The sequence below is a fragment of the Heloderma suspectum genome, chromosome 2, assembly GCF_057233095.1.
Source record: "Heloderma suspectum isolate Gila_16-S chromosome 2, 16-S_ref, whole genome shotgun sequence".
NCBI classification, from domain to species: domain Eukaryota; kingdom Metazoa; phylum Chordata; class Lepidosauria; order Squamata; family Helodermatidae; genus Heloderma; species Heloderma suspectum.
The window spans coordinates 1,363,788-1,381,039 of record NC_139459.1 but is presented as its reverse complement, the minus strand read 5'-3'; the positions used below and the strand labels follow the sequence as shown (position 1 = coordinate 1,381,039).

At 49.3% G+C, this 17,252-nt stretch overlaps 1 protein-coding gene across 1 annotated transcript in view; it reads left to right on the top strand.

The window, feature by feature from the left end:
- The window catches only part of FAM221B (family with sequence similarity 221 member B), a 62,141-nt gene that overhangs the window by 33,926 nt on the left and 10,963 nt on the right, over nucleotides 1-17,252 (top strand). The window contains exons 3-5 of the mRNA XM_084832748.1: nucleotides 5,874-6,385; nucleotides 8,128-8,271; nucleotides 9,594-9,704. Coding sequence (XP_084688874.1) covers nucleotides 5,881-6,385; nucleotides 8,128-8,271; nucleotides 9,594-9,704 — 760 coding nt within the window. The 5' untranslated portion in view covers nucleotides 5,874-5,880. The remainder of the gene's footprint in view (nucleotides 1-5,873; nucleotides 6,386-8,127; nucleotides 8,272-9,593; nucleotides 9,705-17,252) is intronic.

The following is a 17,252-nucleotide window of genomic DNA, read 5'->3' as shown; positions in this document are numbered from 1 at the left end:
GACGTTTTTCCTGATGTTCAGCCGGAATCTGGCTTCCTGTCACTTGAGCCCATGATTCCGTGTCCTGCACTCTGGGATGATCAAGAAGAGATCCTGGCCTTCTTCTCTGTGACAACCTTTCAAGTACTTGAAGAGGGCTATCATATCTCCCCTCAGTCTTCTCTTGTCAAGGCTAAGCATGCCCAGTTCTTTCAGTCTCTCTTCATAGGGCTTTGTTTCCAGTCCCCTGATCATCTTTGTTGCCCTCCTCTGAACCCTCTCCAGCTTGTCTGCATCCTTCTTAAAGTGTGGTGCCCAGAACTGGACACAGTACTCCAGATGAGGCCTAACCAGTGCTGAGTAGAGGGGAACTAGTACTTCCCGGGATTTGGAAGCGATGCTTCTATGAATGCAGCCCAAAAGAGCATTGGCCTTTTTTGCAGCCACATCACATTGTTGGCTCATATTCAGCTTGTGATCGACAACAATTCCAAGATCCTTCTCGCTTGTAGTGTGGTTGAGCCACGTATCCCCCATCTTGTAACTGTGCATTTGGTTTCTTTTTCCGAGGTGCAGAACTTGGCATTTGTCCCTATTAAATGTCATTCTGTTGTTTTCTGCCCAGCGCTCCAGTCTATCCAGATCACTTTGAATTTTGTTTCTGTCTTCCAAAGTATTAGCTATCCCTCCCAATTTTGTGTCATCTGCAAATTTGATCAGCATTCCCTGCACCTCCTCCTCCAAGTCATTCATAAAAATGTTGACGAGCACTGGGCCCAGGACTGAGCCCTGCGCTACCCCACTCGTTACCTCTCCCCAGTTGGAGAAGGTCCCACTGATAAGCACTCTTTGAGTCCGATTCTGTAGCCAACTGTGGATCCACCGGATCGTTGTTTCATCTAGCCCACTTCGAGCTAGTTTGCTCATCAGGATATCATGGGGCACTTTGTCGAAAGCTTTGCTGAAGTCGAGGTATATGATGTCTACAGCATTCCCACGGTCTACAAGGGAGGCTACTTGATCAAAAAATGAGATCAGTTTTGTCTGGCAGGACTTGTTTTTGACAAATCCATGTTGGCTTCGAGTAATCACGGCATTGTTGTCAAGGTGCTTCCCGATGGATTGCTTTATGATCTGCTCCAGAATTTTCCCAGGGATTGATGTCAGACTGACTGGCCTGTAGTTCCCAGGTTCCTCCTTTTTACCCTTTTTGAAGATAGGGAGAACGTTAGCCCTCCTCCAGTCATCTGGCACTTCCCCCGTCCTCCATGATTTCTCAAAGAGAATAGACAGCGGTTCTGAGAGTTCTTCTGCCAGTTCCTTTATGACTCTAGGATGCAGTTCATCTGGCCCTGGAGATTTGAACTCATTCAAAGGAATGAGGTGTTCCTTGACCATATGCCTGTTGATCTCAATCTGCAATCCTGCCCCTTCAGCCTGTACTTCGTCTTTGCCAGGGGGGTCATAGACCCTCTTTTGGGAGAAGACTGAGCCAAAGTAGGAATTGAGCACCTCTGCCTTTTCTTTGTCATCTGTTATCGTTTTGCCATCCTTATTTAATAGCTGAACCGCCATTTCTTTCCTCTGCCTTTTACTATGCACGTAGCTGAAGAAAGCCTTTTTGTTGTTTTTAACATCCCTTGCTAACCTCAGCTCATTCCCAGCTTTAGCCTTCCTGAATCATAGAATAGTAGGGTTGGAAGGGGCCTACAAGGCCATCGAGTCCAACCCCCTGCTCAATGCAGGGATCCAAGTCAGAGAACCCTGACAGATGGCTGTCCAGCCTCGTCTTGAAGGCCTCCAGTGTGGGAAAGCCCACCACATCCCTAGGGAATGGGTTCCATTGTCACATTGCTCTAACAGTCAGGACGTTTTTCCTGATGTTCAGCTGGAATCTGGCTTCCTGTCACTTGAGCCCATGATTCCGTGACTTGCATTCTGGGGTGATCGAGAAGAGATGCTGGCCTTCCTCTCTGTGACAACCTTTCAAGTACTTGAAGAGTGCTATCCTATCTCCCCTCAGTCTTCTCTTCTCAAGGCTAAACATGCCCAGTTCTTTCAGTCTCTCTTCATAGGGCTTTGTTTCCAGTCCTCTGATCATCTTTGTTGCCCTCCTCTGAACCCTCTCTAGTTTGTCTGCATCCTTCTTCAAGTGTGGTGTCCAGAACTGGACACAGTACTCCAGATGAGGCCTAACCAGTGCTGAGGAGAGGGGAACTAGTACTTCCCGGGATTTGGAAGCCATGCTTCTATGAATGCAGCCCAAAAGAGCATTTGCCTTTTTTGCAGTCACATAGAATCATAGAATAGTAGGGTTGGAAGGGGCCTACAAGGCCATCGAGTCCAACCCCCTGCTCAATGCAGGGGGTTGGACTCATCACATTGTTGGCTCATATTCACCTTGTGATTGACAACGATTCCAAGATCTTTCTCGCTTGTAGTGTGGTTGAGCCACATATCCCCCATCTTGTAACTGTGCATTTGGTTTCTTTTTCCTAGGTGCAGAACTTGGCATTTCTCCCTATTAAATGTCATTCTGTTGTTTTCTGCCCAGCGCTCCAGTCTATCCAGATCACTTTGAATTTTGTTTCTGTCTTCCAAAGTATTAGCTATCCCTCCCAATTTTGTGTCATCTGCAAATCTGATCAGCATTCCCTGCACCTCCTCCTCCAAGTAATTCATAAAAATGCTGAAGAGCACTGGGCCCAGGACTGAGCCCTGCGGTACCCCACTCGTTACCTCTCCCCAGTTGGAGAAGGTCCCATTGATACTCTCTGAGTCCGATTCTGTAGCCAAATGTGGATCCACCGGATCGTTGTTTCATCTAGCCCACTTTGAGCTCGTTTGCTGATCAGGATATCATGGGGCACTTTGTCGAAAGCTTTGCTGAAGTCGAGGTATATGATGTCTACAGCATTCCCACGGTCCACAAGGGAGGTGACTTGATCCAAAAATGAGATCAGATTTGTCTGGCAGGACTTGTTCTTGACAAATCCATGTTGGCTTCGAGTAATCACGGCATTGTTGTCAAGGTGCTTCCAGATGGATTGCTTTATGATCTGCTCCAGAATTTTCCCAGGGATTGATGTCAGACTGACTGGTCTGTAGTTCCCAGGTTCCTCCTTTTTGCCCTTTTGGAAGATAGGGACCACATTAGCCCTCCTCCAGTCATCTGGCACTTCCCCCGTCCTCCATGATTTCTCAAAGAGAATAGACAGTGGTTCTGAGAGTTCTTCTGCCAGTTCCTATATTACTCTAGGATGCAGTTTGTGTGGCTCTGGAGATTTGAACTCATTCAAAGGAATGAGGTGTTCCTTGACCATATGCCTATCGATCTCAATCTGCAATCCTGCCCCTTCAGCCTGTACTTCGCCTTTGCCAGGGGGGTCATAGACCCTCTTTTGGGAGAAGACTGAGCCAAAGTAGGAATTGCAGATGGGTCATCTCCACTTCTAGCTCTCTTAATAGTCTCTTCAGTGGGATGATTATTTATCGTATGGCACATTTACATCGCATTACAATAAAAACATAGAGCATAATAAATATGAAATGTAAAATAAAAAATATAGACAGGAATATTACAAACGTATGTCTAGGTTACAGATATAGCTTTTTACTTCAGTTGTCACAGCCAGGAAATCAGCAAAGTCTCCCTTGTGGGCTCGGTTTTGACACTCTGTCACTATATGTTGGATAGTTTGTTTTTCAGCCCCACAATCACAATTTGATGATGTTGTTTTGCCCCATTTATAAAGGGCATCTGCCCATCTACCAGGACCCATGCAAATTTTGTTCAAGGTTGTCCATATCGCACAGGGCTGTTCAAATCCAGATGGTTTTTCCAAGATGCAGGGCAAGCTTCGGCATTGTGGAGGGCAGTTTCCTAGCCAATGTTGTTTCCACGTGTTGTGGATATTGAAATCAACTTCTAGAAGAGCTTTAGCGGTAGAAATGGCTGGATGTCTCAATCTTAGCCTGTTTTGCTCCAAGTAGGTTACGTCATTTAATATTGGTAGCTGGAGATTGTCAGTAATCTTCCGGTATTCTTGAAGAAGGGCACTCTTTCGTCTTGCATCCGGAGGAGGTATATGGCTCAAAACAGGCAGCCAGTATGTGGGAGTAGATTGTATCATCCCACTAACAATATGCATTGACTCATGCAGTTGTGTATCGATCTTTCTCGTGTGCCGACTATTAAGCCACACTGGGGCACAGTACTCTGCTGCTGAGTAAACCAGACTGAGTGCAGTCGTTCTCAGCGTATCCGCTGTCAAGCCCCAGCTAGTGCCGCATAATTTGTGTAGAATGTTGTTTCTACGTCTCAGTTTGGCAGCAGTCTTCATCAGGTGTTCTCTATAAGTAAGCGTCCTATCCAGTGTGACCCCAAGATATTTGGGATGCATGTTATGATTGAGCCGGTTTCCCTTAAATTGAGCGTTGACCTCTCTGCCTGCTGATCTATTACAAAGGTGGAAGCATGTTACTTCCGTCTTTGTTGGATTGGGCTGTAACCTCCACTTACGAAAATATCCAGTATGTCTCGATCCGAAGTGAGGACATCTTCAGTTGTCTCAAAGGATTTATGTTGTGTGGCTATAGCCCAATCATCCGCATAGCCAAACTTCCTCGACTTTGTGTGTGGTATGTCAGCTATGTATAAATTGAAAACCTTCAGTGGGAAATCCTGAGCCCCTTGGGTGCTGTGCGAAGACAGTCCTTCAACCCCCGATGGGGTGTGCTTCACATATGCTCCAGGGGTGGGGTTCAGTTTCTACTGAAAAGGTAAAAAGTTCTCTTCCCACAATCTCCAGTCAGTTCCTGAGTTTGTGACCCCCACCCACATATCTCCTTGCCCTGTTTTTTTACCAACAGCTGAACAATGTTTGCTGTTTCCACCCCTGGGCAGATGTGGGGGTTGATGCATGCAGCATTTGGATGACCTTTTTTCAAAGATGCAGGACCTCATGAGCATCCCCTCACCTGGCAAGACTGCTAGTAGGCCAAACTGGGTGTGTGCTGGGTGGGGTGGGGGGTTGACTGGGGGAAAGAAACAGACGGGGCGTGTGGATGCCCAGTTCCTTACGGAGCCAGGCTCCCCTGAGCCAAGGACTCCCCTAGCACCCAGCTGGTTGCTGTACCAATAAACAAGGCTCCTGTTGTCATGGCAATGCCGGCTTCCTCCCTCCCTCCCTGTGGCCAATGGGATCACGGCTTCCTGGCTACAGCTGTTCTGCCCTGTGAGGAGCCCAGCAGAGGTAGGAGAGCTGCCAAGATGGGCAGAGAACTAGGATTCCTGCCTCCCACCTGTCCAATCCACCCCCACCCCCCACCAACTAACCAGCCTGCCTTGCCTCAGACTGTGCCCATCACCTGGCCATCAGTCTGCCTTGGGACGGCCTTCTCACAGCCCTTGGCTCTCTTCAGCTTCAGCTATTGGGAGGTATCGAAATGCAATAAATCAGGATTGGGAGGGGCGGGGGCATAGCACAGTGGCACCTGCTTTGCATGTAGAAGGTCCTGGGCTCGGTGCTCAGCATCTCCAGCCTAAAGGTTCTCCAGGACTGAGGCTGGGAAAACCCCTGCCAGCTGCTGTAGACCACAACACCCCTGGGCTGGCTGACCCAGTCCTCTTACTCTGGAGGAGGCCGCTTCCTGTGCCTATGTCTTCAGGCTGTTCCTTTGGACCTTTCTGGCAGGAGCCCAGATACTTTGCATCAGCCAGCACTGTTGCCTAGCAAAGGACAACATCCTGCTTGGCCCTGCCTGGCCCTGCCCTGGGAGTCCCAGCCCCAAGCAGCAGAGAGCTGTGTGGCCCCTTAAAGACCGACCCACGTCTTGTGCTGTGAGGTTCCCAAGCCCCACTGTCTCAGCTTGCCCTTTGTGTATCCCAGCAGAGCCAGCATGGAAGAGGAGCTCACTGAAGAGCTGCCTGGTGGGGGCTCATCTCTGTCCTTGGAGGGCGAGGGCCTGAGAACGTCTTCTACAGCTCTAGAGGTGGAAGAGGAAATCATCATACCCACTTCTACAGAGGGTGATGATGAGGACACGATACTGCCAAAGTCCACATCCCTAGAAAGGGAAGAAGACCTCGTGGCCACATCTCTCCTACCTTCCTCAGAGTGGGAGACCTCGGAGTCAGCATGCCCCCAAGGGCAGAGCCCAAGCGAAATGTCTTCCCCACCCCTGGAAAGTTCTGAGGATGTCTCCTCATCCACACCCTCCTCGCCTTCGACATCGCCTCTTTCCTGGAAGAGGCACCAGGACAGGCTGCACGCGGTAGAGGAAGAGGAAGACAGTACGGAGAAAGAGGAGACCCACACAGACCTGAGCAGCCTCCCTCCCCAGAGGAGCCCAGTGGAGCAGAAGAAGGCAAAGAAAAAGGCAGTCACTAAGAAGGGAGCCCCAAGTAAGTCCTGTAACAGAGGGGCAGGGAAGCTTTGGACTGTGAGGGTCGAGTGCAAGGAGGAGGGATGCTCCTGGCACAGCAACAAGATGCCCCATGCCCTCACACCCAGGAGCCAGCACAACATGGAGAACCGGCAGGGCCTGCTGCGGGGGGAGGGGGCACGAAAGCTCTGCAGGTGGGGGAGGGGGTTGGCCTGCTGGGGTCCTGCAACCATCAGCAGCCCTGCCACCCGGGCTGGGGGGTGTTGGAGGCTGGTCTTGTGGAATGGCGGCAAGAGGGAGGGAGCCGCAGGAGGATTGCAGAGATGCCCTGCAGCAGCGGAGCCTCTTCCCTCGTCTCCCAGACCACTTGAGGGCACCTTCTCGGTTGAGTGTCTTCCTGCAGCTCAATACCAGGCAGGAACAGACAACTGGATGGAGAGAGGGACCGACCAGGGCAGGGTTCCAAAGACAAGAGGGGAAAGAAAGACGACCTCCGTTCAGGACGTGATCTGTGGGCCCTGGTGGAAGAAGCAGTGCTGTGTAGGGAGGGGCCCTGGGGGTGGCTGCTCCCAGCTCTGGAGGTCCGTCCCGCAGCTTCTCCTTGTGAAGTTCATCATAGTGCGAGTCTGAGCACCACCCCAGAGGAGGCAAAGGTGGACTCCCATCTTGCCTAGTATGCGCGGGCAGGGTGCACGTGTGTGTTAAGGCCCATTTTAGTCCCGTCTTTTCATATATTTTATCTTTTCTGTATCTCTTACCATTTTTGTCACAGTGATTTTATGGCTTTCCAATACGTTGTGTGCATTAAGTGCATTGCTTGCCTTGAGTGCTTGTGGGGGGGGGGGGAAGAGCTATAGTTCAGCATAAATAGCCGGATGCTGTGGCCACCCTTAACTGGTAAGCTGAAAGGCACAGCTGTGGGTAGCAGATGGGAGAGAGCGGGCGGGCTGAGGCTGGGGGATGTGCGGGGAAGATTCCTGCTGCCTGGAGGGAAGCACAGATGGGAGCTTGCAGGATAGGGATGAAATGGGAAATCCTGGAGAACTGTGGATAGTTATTTCAGCTCTCAGTGAAGACACAGAGTCATAGAACAGCAGGGTTGGAAGGGGCCTACGAGACCATCGAGCCCGACCCCCTGCTCACTGCAGGAGTCCAGGTCAAACCATCGCATGGGTGGTGGACTACTTCTACATTTATTTGTAAAGGTCATTTAAATCACTTTAAACCTGCCTTTCTACTCTGAAGTGTACTCAAGTTTGCAATAAAACAACAGGTCTCAAGATACAAAATCATGAAGCCAGCCCAACAATAAAGTGGTAACAAGAGGCAGTTCATGGGCCAATTCATCCAGAGCGGGGGCGCCGACCCTCTTTCATCCCGAGGGTCAATTTCCATTTCAGACACACTATCGGGGGCCGCATTCCAGTGGTGGGTGGAGTAGCCTATGGCAAAAGCTGTGGTGCCAAAGCCAAAAGGGGCAGGGGGAAAATACCAAAAGTACTAGCCCGTTTTAGCTGCCCGTAAGGGCCTTTGGGAGGCCTGGGGGAGAAAAGTGCACAACAGCCAGGAAGCTGTTGGTGGTTGGGGGGCCAGAGGAAGAGGGTAGGGCCATCTGGGGAAGCCTGGAGGGCCAGACTGGGACCCAGGTGGACCAGACCTAGCTCCGGAGCGGAGGTTCTGTGCCCCTGATCAATGGCTGGGGCAGGCCCTTCTGTGTGCCTGAACCCCGGGCTGGCTTCTGACTGGCTTCCCTGTTCCCAGATTATACAGTGAGGCCCGTTGTGCCAGCGGAGAAGGCAGAGCTCGTGTCTGTGGCTAAAGCGATGCACCGGGAGAACTTTGGCAAGAACGTCAAGGACCTCTTCCGCCTGGAGAGGGAGGCAGCCCTGCGGTCCATGGAGACAGGTGTGGGGGCAGCCAGGCTGGGCAGAGTGTTGGTGATGCTCCTGGAGGCAACCCAGCCCTCCTCCGAGGTGGAGGCAAGCAGTGAGAGCGGGCCCTGGCCCGGCAGGGCCGGTGACTGAGAGCAGGGGTAGGAGGGAGGGGAATGTCCCCTCTTGCTGCTCAAGAACACAACACCGGACAAGGAATTCTTGATCACGTCACAGAACTACATCTCCCAGGGTTCTTCTGGGGAATCCATGCCATCAGAGCCAATGTCTGCTGTTTATATGCTGAGAGCCCAGCAATTGGACCCTGAAGGGCCGCTTTTCTCTCTTCCCAGGTTAGACATGGGAAGCCCACAGATGCCACCCGCACTGTGCCAGTGACCCCCCCACCTGAGGAAATGGAATCATAGAAGAGTAGGGTTGGAAGGGGCCTGCAAGACCCTTGCGTCAGAGCATCCCTGACAGGTGGCTGTCCAGCCTCGTCTCGAACGCCTCCAGGGTGGGAGAGCCCACCGCCTCCCTGGGGAAGGGGTTCCATTGTCCTGTTGCTCTGACAGTCAGGAAGCTTTTCCTGATGTTCAGCTGTCAGGCTCCCACCCAAAACCAGACTTGCCGAGGAGGTGGTCCCAATCCCCAGTTATGAACGTAGGAAGCGGCCTCCTACCGAGTCAGACCAACGGTCCACCTAACGGGTCACTTCTAGCCCAGCAGGTCTGTGGTTCACAGTGGCCCCTGCAAGGCCATGCAGCAAAAGACCCCCCCACATGTGGCACGTCACCCAAATGGCCCTTGCCCTCAGTCTTGTCTGTTGGGGCATCACGGCGACTGCAGAGCCAGTTGGGAAGCCGAAGAACAGGCGAGTCAGCGGTACCCCCTGCCCCCCCATTCAGCATCACGTCATTCCACGGACAATAGAAGCGGAAGAGGGGGAACACCCTTGCCTTCGTCAGCGAGGACGGCTGTGGCCAGGCCACGTGACGCAGCTGCCAGGGCAGCACCTCCCCCGCCTTCAGGCGCCTTGTGCTTCCCCCTTGCTGAGAACGTGTTCAGCGCCAACGGGCCGCCTCCAGGACTCCGCAGGGGCACAGCCCGCAGCCCTGGCTGGCAACCCTGTCGGGCGGAGCAGGTGGGATGAGGAGAAGGCCAGGGCTGGACAGTGGGCAGGGCTGGAGGGAACGTCAGGAAAGGCCAGGCAGCAGCGGGGAGGAGATCCCAGGGGCTGGCTGGGCCCAGGGACATCAGGTGGGCTTGAGCCGAGGACCCTGGCTGCCCGAGAGCACAGGGCCCCTCCCTCAGTCCCTGCAAGGCCATCCACCTGACGGGCCTCCTCTCCCACAGGCCTCTACATTGGCTGGCGCTGCCCCGAGTACTTGTGGGACTGCTTCCGCGTGGGTGACGACTCCAAGTGCTTCTGTGGGCACCTGCTGAAGCTGCATCAGGTCTATGTGGGTAAGCAGCAGAGGGTCCCTGGGGCTCAAGGCACACGTGGGCAACCTGGGGCCCTCCAGTGCTTTGGACTGCAGCTCCCATGACCCCTTACCATTGGCCACGCTGGATTGAGCTTATGGGAGTTGTAGTCCCAAACATCTGGAGGACACCTGACTTAACAACTGCTTTGCCGGATCAGGCCTCAGGCCAAATAGTCCAGCATTCTGTTCACAGCAGCTCTGGCCTTGAAGGTGAGGGCCACTTGATCTGGTGGCATCTGGAGATCATAGAATCATAGAATCACAGAACAGTAGGGTTGGAAGGGGCCCACAAGGCCATCGAGTCCAACCCCCTGCTCAATGCAGGAACCCAAGTCAGAGCATCCCTGGTGCTCTGGTGGTTCCCATGAGTGGTTCCCATGAGCTCTCATGGCAAATAGTCCATGTGATAGATGTGCCTTCCATAAATTTGTGCAGCCCTTTTTGGAAACTAGGAAAGTGGCGATTAACACCATTCTTGCTTTCCGTTTTTCTAGTCCCAAAGCAGCAGGCCAACCACAGCAAATGGCAAACGTATAAATTGCAGCTTGAAGGACATGGCCTTGTGATCATAGTACAAATATAACAAACACCACAGATACAACTACGTCTTCCACATGCCCTTGCTAATCAGCTGCACACATAGTATGTCCATTCAATTCAGCTTATACAAGGTGAGAAGAGCCCATGATTGTTATTCAGCTCCCCAGCAGAATAAGCAAATTCTTTCGCTCCTAGCTTTCCCCAGAGGGGTGACTCTGCCCTGACAGGGCTAAACCAGCCAGTTCATGGGACTCACATTCTCCCCTGCTAAAATACTGTTGTCTCAATAGGACTCTACCATTATGAGACTGATGGGATTAATTCAGACTAATAAACAAATGCAATAAATTAATATTGGATCAGAATTTCTAACATATGGTACAGTTGAAAGGATTAGAAAAGAGTAACTGAACTTGAGTAGCGTGGTTAGAATAGTAGAATCATAGAATAGTAGGGTTGGAAGGGCCTACAAGGCCATTGAGTCCAACCCCCTGCGCAGTACAGGAATCCAAGTCAGAGCATCCCTGACAGGTAGCTGTCCAGCCTCGTCTTGAATGCCTCCAGTGTGGGAGAGCCCACCACCTCCCTAGGTCATTAGTTCCATTGTCGTATTGCTCTTACAGTCAGGAGGTTTTTCCTGATGTTCAGCAGGAATCTGGCTTCCTGTCACTTGAGCCCATGATTCCGTGTCCTGCACTCTGGGATGATGGAGAAGAGATCCTGGCCTTCTTCTCTGGGACAACCTTTCAAGTACTTGAAGAGTGCTATCCTATCTCCCCTCAGTCTTCTCTTCTCAAGGCTAAACATGCCCAGTTCTTTCAGTCTCTCTTCATAGGGCTTTGTTTCCATTCCCCTGATCATCTTTGTTGCCCTCCTCTGAACCCCCTCCAGTTTGTCGGCATCCTTCTTCAAGTGTGGTGCCCAGAACTGGACACAGTACTCCAGATGAGGCCTAACCAGTGCTGAGTAGAGGGGAACTAGTACTTCCTGGGATTTGGAAGCTATGCTTCTATGAATGCAGCCCAAAAGAGCATTGGCCTTTTTTGCAGCCACATCACATTGTTGGCTCATCTTCAGCTTGTGATTGACAACAACTCCAAGATCCTTCTTGCTTGTAGTGTTGTTGAGCCACGTATCCCACCTAATCTGTTCCAGAATTTTCCCAGGGATTGATGTCAGACTGAGGCCTGTGGTACCCCGCTTATTACCTCTCCCCAGTTTGAGAGGATCCCATTGATAAGCACACTTTGAGTCTGACCCTTTTTTAAGATAGGGACAACGTTAGCCCTCCTCCAGTCATCTGGCACTTCACCCGTCCTCCATGATTTCTCAAAGGTAATAGACAGTGGTTCTGAGAGCTCTTCTGCTAGTTCCATTATTACTCTAGGATGCAGTTCATCTGGCCCTGGAGATCTGAAGTCATTCAAAGGAATTAGGTGTTCCTTCACTATATGCCTATCGATCGCAAGCTGCAATTCTGCCCCTTCAGCCTGTACTTCGCCTTTGCCAAGGGGCTCATAGAGCCTCTTTTGGGAGAAGACTGAGCCAAAGTAGGAATTGAGCACCTCTGCCTTTTCTTTGTCATCTGTTATCATTTTGCCATCCTTATTTAATAGCTGAACCACCATTTCTTTCCTCTGTCTTTTACTATGCACGTAGCTGAAGAAAGCCTTTTTGTTTTTAGCCTCCCTCGCTAACCTCAGCTCGTTCTCAGCTTTAGCTTTCCTGACGCCTGTCAGGGTTGTAGCTGAGCCCATAGTCCCAAAGCAGCTCTGATTCTGAGGAGATACACTTCATGGGGGAGGAACTCGTTCAGATTTCAGAGGCGCAGCTGGAGGGGGAGCTCCCCCTGCTCACATCCCTGGGAGCGACAGTGAACCAGGCGTGGAAAGGGACAACCTGAGCTTTTAGATGCGTGGTGCGGATGCAGGCACAAGCGAGAGATTGCAGGGGCCAATCGAGCTTCGGTGCTCAGCCCAATTGGCTCGACGTAAGCAGCTGCACCCAGAAGCATCACAGGAGAGGGGGACATCTTCCCCTCCCACCCCTTAAGTTCAGTGCCGCATTTTTCCCAAAAGGAGATCAACTGACGTCCTAACTCTTAGAAACCCCTAGGTGGCTGTTCCTTTGTAGTTCCTCTGAGTCTCAAGTAATTACCATCTGTATGCCTCATTAGGATAAATGGAATTAAAGCCTTGGAAAGCAGCCCTTCTGTCTGAGTGTTGATTCTGGCTATTGGAGAAGTCAGTGGGCAACAGGGGCATCCTGACAACGCCATCCCTGCAATTCTGTGCTACCTACCTGTACTCTTCCTTTGTAGCTTGGCCTTCCTTCCACTTTCTGTATGTGTCCTTATTTTCTTGTTGGAATTGTTTGTAATTGTGCCTTGAGAATTTCCTTTTTTAAAAACTCCCAACCATCTTGGACTCCTTTTCTTGTTAGAGTTGCTTGCCATGGGACCTTACTGATCATTGTTCTGAGTTTATGAAAATCAGCTTTCCTAAAATCCAGGGTACGTGTTTGACTACACTCAGCTTTTGCTTCCCTTGGAACCAAGAACTCAAGTACAACATAGCCGCTTTCCCCCAGAGTTTGCGCAACTGCTACTTTCTCCACTAAGTCACCTCTGTTGGTTAGGATCAAGTCAAGGATAGCTGATCCTCTAGTTCCTTCCTCTACTTTCCATAGGAGGAAATTATCAGCAACACAAGTCAGGAATCTCTTGGAGGGTTCATGTTTTGCAGAATTTGTCTCCCAACAAATATCGGGGAAATTGAAGTCCCCCATTACTACTACATCATGCTTCCGAGAAACAGTGGCAATTTGCTTTTCAAGTTTCATCCTCATTCTCTCCTTGACTGGGGGGCTGGTAGTAGACTCTGACCACCAGGTTCCTTTTATTCTTTGCTCCAATTCTTTTAACTGAGATGCACTCGATGGGGCTACCAAGCCCATCCTCCTGTAATTCTGTGCAGAGATATATATTTTTAACATACAGTGCAACTCCACCCCCCTTTCTGTTCCTCCTGTTCTTCTTGAACAAGCTATATCCTTCAATTGCTGTATTCCAGTCATGGGAGTCATCCCACCAAGTCTCAGTTACACCTATCGAGTCATAATTTCCCTCCTGTATTAGGACTTCAAGTTCGTTCTGTTTGTTTCCCATACTCTGGGCATTAGTGTATAGACACTGAAGACCATGTGCTTCATAGTCTGGCTTTCTTCCTACATGTGTCTGACTTCCTACATGTTTCTGAAGACTTAACAAAGGAAGAGTACAGGCAGGTAGCACAGAACTGCAGGGATGGTGTCAGGAAGTCTAAGGCTGAGAACAAGCTGAGGTTAGTAAGGGATGCTAAAAACAACAAAAAGGCTTTCTTCAGCTACGTGCATAGTAAAAGGCAGAGGAAAGAAATATTTGTTCAGCTATTAAATAAGGATGGCAAAAAGATAACAGAGGACAAAGAAAAGGCAGAGGTGCTCAATTCCTACTTTGGCTCAGTCTTCTCCGAAAAGAGGGTCTCTGACCCCCCTGGCAAAGGCGAAGTACAGGCTGAAGGGGCAGGATTGCAGCTTGAGTTCGATACGCATATGGTCAAGGAACACCTAATTCCTTTGAATGACTTCAGCTCTCCAGGGCCAGATGAACTGCATCCTAGAGTTATAAAGGAACTGGCAGAAGAACTCTCAGAACCACTGTCTATTATCTTTGAGAAATCATGGAGGACAGGGGAAGTGCCAGATGACTGGAGGAGGGCTAACGTTGATCTTATCTTCAAAAAGGGTAATAAGGAGGAACCTGGGAACTACATATCAGTCAATCTGACATCAGTCCCTGGGAAAATTCTGGAGCAGATCATGAAGCAATCCATCTGGAAGCACCTTGAAAACAATGCAGTGATTACTCAAAGCCAACATGGATTTGTCAAGAACAAGTCCTGCCAGACGAATCTGACCTCATTTTTTGATCAATTAACCTCCCTTGTGGACCATGGGACTGCTGTAGTCATCATATACCTCGACTTCAGCAAAGCTTTTGACAAAGTGCCCCATGATATCCTGACGAGCAAATGAGCTCAAAGTGGGCTAGAGGAAACAACGATCTGGTAGATCCACAGTTGCCTACAGAATCGGACTCAAAGAGTGCTTATCAATTGGACCTTCTCCAACTGGGGAGAGGTAACGAGTGGGGTACTGCAGGGCTCAGTCCTGGGCCCAATGCTCTTCAACATTTTTATGAATGACTTGGAGGAGGAGGTGCAGGGAATGTTGATCAAATTTGAAGATGACACAAAATTGGGCAGGATAGCTAATACTTTGGAAGACAGAAACAAAATTCAAAGTGATCTGGATAGACTGGAGCGCTGGGCAGAAAACAACAGAATGACATTTAATAGGGAGAAATGCCCAGTTCTGCACCTAGGAAAAAGAAACCAAATGCACACTTACAATATGGGGGATACGTGGCTCAACAACACTACAAGCGAGAAGGATCTTGGAATTGTGGTAGATCACAGGCTGAATCTGAGCCAACAATGTGATGTGGCTGCAAAAAAGGCCAATGCTCTTTTGGGCTGCATTCATAGAAGCATCGCTTCCAAATCCCGGGAAGTACTAGTTCCCCTCTACTCAGCACTGGTTAGGCTGTTGCAGAACCCAGAGTCAGAGAGACCACGGAGTGAAGGAAAAAGAGATTCTTTATTTAACGCGCGGGCTTAAGGCTGGAATCGTTTCCAAAGAGCCAGAAGCCCCGAAATACATCAGCACATTGGTTTTATAGACATTGTGACACATATGAAACGGCTCCTCCTCTCCCTCCCGCATGGGGTTGCAATCCTCAACATTTCTTCTCTTAGCACTATTGTTTATAATACAAGAACTGGGTTATAGGGTAGCCATGATAAGGAGAGAACAGAAGAGAACAGCAGAGAACAAGATATACAATTATATGACCTTTGACAAGATAAGGAATTCCTGTGTCTCGTCAGCTTACAACAATATATTCAAGGGAGAAAGAGCTCAGCAAGAACATGAAGCATGATACTGCATGAGGCTACTTAGTCTGACCCCTGATATGGCTGCTACATTCCCCCCTTAAATGCATAATTTTATTACAATTATAGCATTTCTGATAACCATACAAAGCTTTTTGTGACATACATATTACTTAGCCTCTTGTTGGGCTATTAGAGCGTAGAGGGCAGCAGTTTTACTAGCTGAGACATAAACCAGATTGGTTAAACAGCGCATAAGACAAGGAACGCAGAGACATAACAGAACTTTTATGAACAATACTGGTAGAATTAGGATGAACAATGCTTCAAGCCAGCTAAGATCTGGAAGCCAAAGGGTCAACTAATTGAGCTAATTGTTTTGTCTTATTGTTTTGTTAGCTACTATATTGTGCAGCTTGTTGATCTGTTCATCTACAGCATTGCCATTATTAGTTAAGTTAAAACAACAGAGCTTTTGGTGTGTCTCACAACTTAAATGATGAAGAAGGAAGAGGTAATCTATACCAGCTCTATTTTCTAGAACTGCACCTCTTAGATCACGCAACTCTTTATTTAACAATGACAATGCTTGTGAGGTGGCATTTATGCTTTTGGCTAAGCTGCAAGCTAACCGGTTGATTTCCAGACCATCAGCCAAGGCTAAACCTGGAACCCCAACTAGTGACATTGCTAAGGCCAATTTTTCTGAGTCAGAATATAACTGCACATGACTATTACAATTTTTAGTTAGTTGGAGTGCTCGAGGCTGCCGTTGACGGATTTTCTCGGGCTACAGGGGAAGAATTGGCACCAGTTCAATTGGCGGCTGAGGCAACATGGGTGGTTATTAGACAAGTTGGCAGGAATGAATGACCAAGTGCGGGAATTACATGTCTAAAACCATCCATGAGGCAAAAGTATGTGGGCATCATTAAAAGATATGTTTTGAATTTTATTACAGTGGAAGGGGGCCAGGGATAGCTTTGTATTTTCTGGAAAATTTTGACAATTAAGCATTCGTGCACATGTAGCATTTGTTTCAGCAATGATGGGGGTGCGTAGAGTGAACTCTGTAGGGGGTAGGATCTTTGCAACCACGCCCCAATTAGCATTTTGGGAATAAGTTAAACTTACACCATAAACTTTTAACATGGTATCTTTTTGAATTTTCTCAGGATGTCTACAGACAGGTATTAGGCAAGAGCTAATAAGCCTGTTTGCAGGTATACCTCTTGGCAAACAAAAATGTTTTATTTTCATGATGTTAGCCAGGTGAAGCCAGTAATTATCAGCAAATCACTGGGACAAACTTCTCTTTCCAGGGGCAGACCCCCCTTTTTGCACCTTATTAAGGAAACACAATGCAGCACTACTAACACTACAACACGCATGTTTGATCTTCTTTGGGATCTGACCGTACGCTGGGCAGCTATTCACCTGGCAAGCTGCAGTAGGGTCTAGTCCCCTTCTTCAATTCTCCAGTTGCAGGTCTGACCGTACGCAGGGGGACAGTTTCCCGGTGTGTCCACAGTAAGGTCTAGCCTGAGTCTTCTTACTGCTTTTTCAGAATGATTTTTAAAGGATTTTCAGGATTTCTGTTTACAGTCTACTCTCCCCCTCTCGCTCTCTTGACTCGTGTCCAATGTATCTAGGGTTTAACTCTAGCTGCTTTCATAGCTGTGGGGGTGGAAAGTATGACAGTTTTCAGTCTTCTCTATCTGGGAGTCAAAGGGTTATTTTTTTTCTCTTTAACTCATACTTTAACTCTTGGTTGGAAAGGATGAACTTCTGTGATGGGAATGGCTTATTTTTTTAAGACAAAGCGACGCTGGGCTTGAAGACCTTTGCTCAGTGTTTGAACTTCTTGTTTAAGGTTAACGTTTGCTTGCTCTTGATGCCACTCCAGTGTCAATCATGAAGTCAATGTCACGGCCCCTCACAGTCAATGTCACGGCCCCTCTCAAGCTGTCTCCCTCTTCGCCCATTCTGGCCCC